This window comes from Arachis stenosperma, chromosome 10, assembly GCF_014773155.1.
Source record: "Arachis stenosperma cultivar V10309 chromosome 10, arast.V10309.gnm1.PFL2, whole genome shotgun sequence".
Taxonomy (NCBI): Eukaryota; Viridiplantae; Streptophyta; class Magnoliopsida; order Fabales; family Fabaceae; genus Arachis; species Arachis stenosperma.
The window spans coordinates 45,062,908-45,070,388 of NC_080386.1; the positions used below are offsets into that span (position 1 = coordinate 45,062,908).

Consider the following 7,481-nt stretch of genomic DNA (forward strand, 5'->3'; position numbering starts at 1 on the left):
ACTATTTTATGGTTTATCTTGTGCTTAATTGAGTGGATTTTATCAACTCTTTACCCACTTATTCATACTATTTGCATGGTTTTACATTTGCCTTCCTAATTATGTGCTTTGATTGAAAACATGCTTCTTTGGCCTTAAGTTCCCTATGTTTAATCCTCTCTTATTACCATTAGATGCCTTGATATGTGTGTTAAGTGTTTTCAGATATTATAGGGCAGGAATGGCTCAGAGGATGGAAAGAAAGAATGCAAAAATGGAAGGAATACAAGAAGTTGGAGAAACTGCTAAGCTGTCCAGCCTGACCTCTTCGCACTCAAACGGCTATAACTTTAGCTACAGAGGTCCAAACGATGCGGTTCCAGTTGCGTTGGAAAGCTAACGTCCGGGGCTTCGATTTGATATATAATGTATCATAGTTGCCCTGACGCTAGGCAACGCGAACGCATGATCTACGCGGACGCGTCGCATCTGCAAACTTCAATCCGGGCGGCCGCATGGGCGACGCCTCCGCGTCTTTGGCCGCGACCTGTACGGACCAGAAAGTGCTGGAAGTGACTTCTGGGCTATTTCTGACCCAGTTTTCGGTCCAGAGAATACAGATTAGAGGCTATAAAGTGGGGGAATGCATCCATTCATGAGGATGCTCTCATAATTCATATTTTAGGCTTAGATGTAGTTTTTAGAGAGAGAGGTTCTCTCCTCTCTCTTAGGATTTAGAAATTAGGATTTTTAGAAACTAAGGATTTAATTTAGCTCTTCATATCAGGTTCAATATTCCTTTATTTTGATTTCTCTTCTACTTTGATATATTTTAATGCTTTTATTTATGTTTGATTTATGTTGCCCAATTGGCTTATGAATATTTTTCATGTTAGATTTTACTGCTTTGAATGAATTTGAGGTATTCCAGATATTTATGATTTTAATTTAGCTTTCTACATTCCTGGCTTTGGTTGATTAATTGGTGACTCTAGAGTTATCAAACTCATTGTTAATTGAAAATTGGATTTCTTCATTTCATTAATTCAAGTTCCAATAACTCTAGCCTTTCCCAAGGAAAGACTAGGACCTCAGAAATCAAAATTAATTCATCCACTTAACTTACCTTCATAGTTAGAGGTTAACAAAGTGGGAGAAAAATCCAATTCTCATCACAATCGATAAGAATAACTAGGATAGGACTTCCAGTTCTCATACTTTGCCAAGAGTTTATTTTACAGTTATTATTATTTTATTTTACTTGTCATTCAACTAACCTTTTACCTTAATCCAAAGCCCCAAAACACACTTTTTCATAACCAATAATAAGAACATACCTCCCTGCAATTCCTTGAGAAGACGACCCGAGGTTTAAATACTCGGTTATCAATTTTAAGGGGTTTGTTACTTGTGACAACCAAAACGTTTACACGAAGGGATTTTTGTTGGTTTAGAATCTATATCTACAACGCGACTATTTTTATAAAATTCTTTACTAGCAAAAATCCTAACGTCACCAATTCAACAAATCCAATCAACAAACCAAAATACTCAACCTTCTCAATCAATCAATAAATCAATCAGGCAAATAATTACATTCATCTAAAGCAACTCAGTTAAATCTATAAGACTCACGTAATCATAAAGTATATTTTTCATATCAATATCGATTGTGACAATTCTGGGTAATAAAACAGTTTTAAGAAAAACCTCCTACTTCGAAAATTCAAAACCTGTAAGCTACAAAACGTGTCAAGACTCTTTTCTCCTAGCCTGCAACAACAGCAGCCACAACCACAGCTCCATACTACTTTCGCAGCAATTGCAGCAACTTTAATTGTGACATGCAATAACCAAAACTCAACCCTATGGCAATAACGCCACAAAAATCTTAGAAACATATAACAGAATAGTAACTAAAAGGGTTTTCAAAGCAAAACAATTTACTACACAAAAGAAACCAAGAACGAAGCAGCTCAGGCAATGATTTTGGCAACCATAGTATTGGTCCCAGCGGTCAAAAGTGCAGCAATAACCATGGCAGAGGCTCAGGGAAAGCTCCATTGTATTTTTTTCTCTTTTTGCGGGTTGTCTCCCTCTCGACGTGTCACAACAGCGACGACGGACCTAATGGCAACACTGGAACGACAGTGACGGAACTGGCTTGACGGCGATGTATGGTGACTTCGATGATAGCATTAAGGAGCACGGTGGCACGAGCTCGCTCTCTTTCCCCACGTTACATCGTCCTCTTCTCCTCTTTACATCAATGTCAACAGCGGCTTGCCAACAATGGAGCTTGGCGATGAGGCGTGGCGGAGGCAGCACCTTCCTCCGTTTCTCTTTTCTCTCTCGAATGTTGTCGACAATGGAGCTTTGGCGACGAGGCGTGGCGGTAGCAGCACCTTCCTCAGTTTCTCTTTTTTCTCTCGACTGTGTATGTGTGTCTGTGTGTGTGTGTGTGTGTGTGTGTTGTGTGTGTGTTTGTATATATGGTATGAGTTTTGGAAGAAAGGAGGGTGGCGGTTGAAGAGAAGAAAAGGAAGAGTGACGGAATGTATCACTTAGGTTAGGATTTGGTAAGGGGAAAAAGGGCTAGGGATAAGGCTAGTGTAGGTATTTTTAATAAAAATAGGGATAATGTGGTGATTGAAAACCAATCTAATCAAACACTAATTATATATAAAAATACTATTTAGTTATCACTTACAATTTATTTTTAAATAAATACTCTAATTCATCAATTAGGAATAATCAAATTAATTTTTTTTATTCATAAAATAAGGTTCAAAATCTAATATTCAAATTAAAGTATATAAAATTCTCATTATTTTTTAATTATTAAAGTTTTAAATATAAATAAGAAAATACTCATTACTATGAAAATTCTTTGAGCAATAACTGATTTAAAACTCAAAACCTCATAAATTTAGTTTTAATTACCTTTTGAAAAGATAATTTTCTACAATATAAATCATAAATAAATATCAATAATTTTAATTAATTCATAATTTAATTTCTAAAATCCGGGGTCTTACATCGGCGGGGCGGGGTAGGTTTCCCTGGCGGGCCAAGCATTATTTTGGTCAGGACCATTTTTTTAAAAGTTTCTATAATGTTATTGATCTACAAGGGGATGAAGATGATAATGGAAGATGTTCTAAGTTATATTTTGTATTATGTTTTATATTTGATTGATTATAAACTTGAAGATGTTTAATTATATGTTTGGACAATGTTTATTTTGCTTTGGCCAATGTTGGTTTTATTATTTTGTTTCAAAAAACTTGGTTATGATTATGTTTATCAAATACTTATAACTATAAAGATTTTAATGTTTGTGAATTTAGAAATTATGATTTTCTTATGTCTTTAGAAATTATAATTTTTTTGAAATAGTTGTGAAATTATATATATTGTTTAATATTTAATGATTTATAAAAATAAAGATTTGGCAGGCTTGGCTCGCCAGGCCGACATTAGGCGGGACGGGAGAGAAATTCAGGATTGCCTCACTAGGCAGGGCAGAGTGGGCCAGATCAATAGATGGTGGGTTTTTGGTGGTGCAGACGGGCTTTCCTATTTGCCACCCCTAGCCGCGAATTTCATGTCTCATTTCAAATATGTCGAGGGTAAGCGATATCTCATAAATGCTACTTATAGTCCAAACAAGGCAGGGTATCGGTACATGCATGCATTGAGAGGTTTGTCACGTGAGATGGCAGATTGGGCTGGTAGATTACACAAAAAAATATGGTTACAATACTGTGACAGCAGTCGCCAAGGTTGATCTCAAGGTTTATTCCGTGTTCGGTTAGAGCCTTTCGAAGGTTGGTCTCAAGATTTATTCCGTGTTCGGTTGAGTGCAGACACGTGTGACTGTGGCCTCTTCCAGTCACTCCATTCACCATGTCGCCATGCACTTGCTGATGAGCGGAATTTTATACGCTTTTTGGCATCATTTTCATATTGTTTTAGTTATGTTTTGTTTAAGCTTCATTATATTTTCATAGGTTTTAGTAAAAAATTCACATTTTTAGATTCTACTTTGTTGTTGTATTTTATGATGATTTCAAGTAATTTCTGGCTGAAATTGAGGAGCTTTGGCAAAGTCTGATTCAGAGACAAGGAAAGCATAGCAGATGCTGTCAGATTCTGACCTCCATGCATTCAAATGAGCATTTCTGGAGCTACAGAGATTCAAATGACGTGTTCTTAACAGCATTGAAAAGCTAACTTTCAGATCTTTCCAGCAATATATAAAAGTATATACTTTTCTTCGAAGAAACCTGCCCATATTGGGCGTTGAACGCCAAGGAGCTACCCCCTTGCTGGCGTTCAACGTCCCAAGGAGACAAGCCAGCGTTGAACGCCCAAGAACCACCACTTTTGGAGCGTTCAACGCCCACCAAGAAGCAAGGCAGCGCCAATCACCTCCCAATGAGCGTCCAACGCCCATTCTTCAAGATGGACACCAAACTCAGCCCAAGTACTCAACCAAAGTGGGCCCAAGGATGGATTTTTGCACCTCTAGTCTAGTTTATCATACTTTTTGTACTTAGTTTTTAGGTTATTATATATAGAACAAAGATCACCACTGTGGCACAATATGAGGAAATTAAAAGGGAAAAAGAAGTTCATGACTATAAAAATTGACTTCGAAAAGGCGTATGACCGGTTGAAGTGGAGCTTCATTGAAAAGGTTTTGGAGGAGTTTGGAGTTCCAGACCAATTGAAAAATATTATTCTCTGTTGTGTGTCTTCTATTTCTTACAAAATCCTGTGGAACGGGTGTAAGACGGAGGCTTTTTTGCCAACTCGAGGAATTAGACAAGGTGATCCGATGTCACCCTATCTCTTTGTTATGGCTATGGAGAAACTCTCTCACTTGATTGAAGAAAATGTTGTGCGAAGCGACTGGGAGCCTATGAGAGTGGGTCGGGAAGGGCCATCAATTTCTCACCTTCTCTTCGCAGACGACCTGTTGCTTTTTGCTGAGGCTTCCACTCAACAAATAGATAATATTGGGAGAGTCCTTGATCTTTTTTGCACTGTGTCAGGATTAAAGATAAATCAAGCAAAAACAACCATATCCTTTTCCAAAAATGTGGAACAAAGCCTGAAGGATAATATCACTAACAAATGCAATTTCAAGGAAACTGTCGAGCTGGGAAAATACCTGGGTGCTATGATTACCAATGGAAAAACGCAGAAAAGAGATTTCAGGGGAGCAGTAGAACGGGTCAAGAAGAAACTCAGTGGGTGGAAAGTAGGTTGCTTGTCTTTCGCTGGTAGAGTTACTCTGGCTCAATCTGTGTTAACTCCCTCTCTGAACTATGATATGATGCATTCCTTTATCCCTAAAGGAGTCTGTCAAGAAATTGAAAGATTGCAAAGAAGGTTCATCTGGGCAGAGAATGCAGGAGAAAGAAAATTTCACAACGTGGGATGGCATATTTTATGCAAACCCAAAATCCTTGGAGGCTTGGGATTCAAATCTCTCTCCGTGATGAATGAAGCCTTCATGCTCAAAGCTTTCTGGAGATTAGTGGGGGATAATAACACTCTTTGGGCAACAGTACTACTGAATAAATATGATAAAGGGAGACAATTTCCTGCTGAGATGAAGGTCAAAGGCGCAGACTCTCAATTCTGGAAAAATCTTAAAAAGGTGAAGATGATCTTTGACAAGAATACAAGCTTTTCAATTGGTAATGGTAAATTGACTCGCCTTTGGGATGATCCTTGGGTAGAAAATGAACCTCTTCATGAGCACCTAACCAGTAATCAGATCGCTGCGGAGATAAGAAACATGACAGTTTTTGAAGCTATGGAACAAAACAATGATTGGAACTACCCCCTTCTAAAGAATCATCTCCGGGATATCATCATTAACAAAATTAGAGCTATCCACCCTCCACTTCAAGAAGCAGGCAGAGATCGAATTCGGTGGAATGCAACTCAAAATGGAGAATTTTCTGTTGCGAGTGCTTATAAACTTTTAGCAGGTCATGGGAAACCACAAGACCAAGTGTGGAATGTGATATGGAAGTGGAGAGGACCCCAAAGAATGCGGTGTTTCTTGTGGATGACTACACACCAAAAACTCATGACTGCAAATAGAAGATCAAAACTTTTGGAGCACCCCCCTTCTGCCACAGATGCGAAGGAGTCCAAGAGACCCATGAGCACCTGTTAAGAGACTGCCCAGCAGCATCTAGAATTTGGACCCAATTCATTCACCCAGCCTTCCTTCAAGATTTCTTTAGAGCTCCCTTCGAAGCGTGGCTCAGATGGAACCTTTCCACTGAGCTGGGCCGTTCAAACCAAATAGATTGGATAACACAATTTGTAGTTACCTGCTGGTGGTTATGGCACTGGAGAAATAAGGAGATTTTTATGTCGGGTTTCACCAGGCCTAATGATCCGTGCTCCTTCATTTGCATTCAAGCAAATTCGATCAGGAATGCTCCTTACAAGCTGTATACCAGAGAGTATAGAGAAAAAGTGGAAAGACATATTTCATGGTCATGTCCACCTAGCAACTGGATCAAATTGAACTCTGATGGTGCTTCGTGCGGAAACCCAGGGACGGCATCATGTGGAGGACTCTTAAGGGATGAGATGGGGCATTGGGTTGCTGGATACTGCTCGAACTTGGGAGTCTGTTCAGCTTTCCAAGCAGAGATATGGGGCTTGTTACATGGGTTGAAAACAGCCTGGGAGTTGGGAATCAGGAGGCTTATTGTGGATCTGGATTCAAAAACGCTTGTGGATACCATTACTAAAGAAAATGCAGAAAAGCACCCCATTAATTTGATCAGAATTATCTCTATGTGGCTGAAAAAGAACTGGCAAGTTAGAGTAAATCATACTTATAGAGAAGGAAACAGAGCTGCTGATTTTTTAGCTAGAGAAGGTTTAAAGTGTAACCCAGGTTTTAATTTTGTGGATGTGCCACCAGCATCTTTGAGACAAATTTTGTTTGATGATTGTAGAGGGGCTTCCTTACCCCGGTTGATTAATGTCTTGTAATTTTGGGCTTTAGCCCCGTTTAAATACCAAAAAAAGATCACCACTGTTATAGATCTTTGTCCATTCGTACATTTCACCATTGTTTTCTAAAAAGCATGAGCTACTAAACCTCTTAAGTTAGGGTTAGGAGCTCTGCTAATTCTCATGGATTAATAATATTACTGTTTCTATTTCAATACACGTTTGATTCCGTTCTCTTGTGTATTCTCGTTCTTTATCTCATGAATCGAGGATGACCCATGATAATCATCCTTATTCTACGTGGGTTCCGTGTGAGTCCTGATCCAGATAGTATTAAACCATATCTAGAGAATGCACTGTGGATTCTAAGAGAGTGCCTAGGAGACTTTGGATAAGTGACATAAAATCTCATTGACCGTGGGTTGCTGAGGTCTCTGTGGCGTTAAGGCTAGAGTCTGAGAAGCAATGTTCCCTGATCCGGAAGACCCGACCTTGTCTGTGGCATT

General features: G+C 38.9%; 1 protein-coding gene across 1 annotated transcript; it reads left to right on the plus strand.

The window, feature by feature from the left end:
* Positions 1 to 2,271: 2,271 nt before the first annotated feature.
* LOC130957039 (uncharacterized) lies at positions 2,272 to 6,178 on the plus strand. Its single transcript, XM_057883942.1, has 3 exons — positions 2,272 to 2,416; positions 3,438 to 3,683; positions 4,563 to 6,178. The coding sequence occupies exons 1-3, from the start codon at positions 2,272 to 2,274 to the stop codon at positions 6,176 to 6,178; spliced, it is 2,007 nt and encodes a 668-aa protein (XP_057739925.1).
* Positions 6,179 to 7,481: the final 1,303 nt, after the last annotated feature.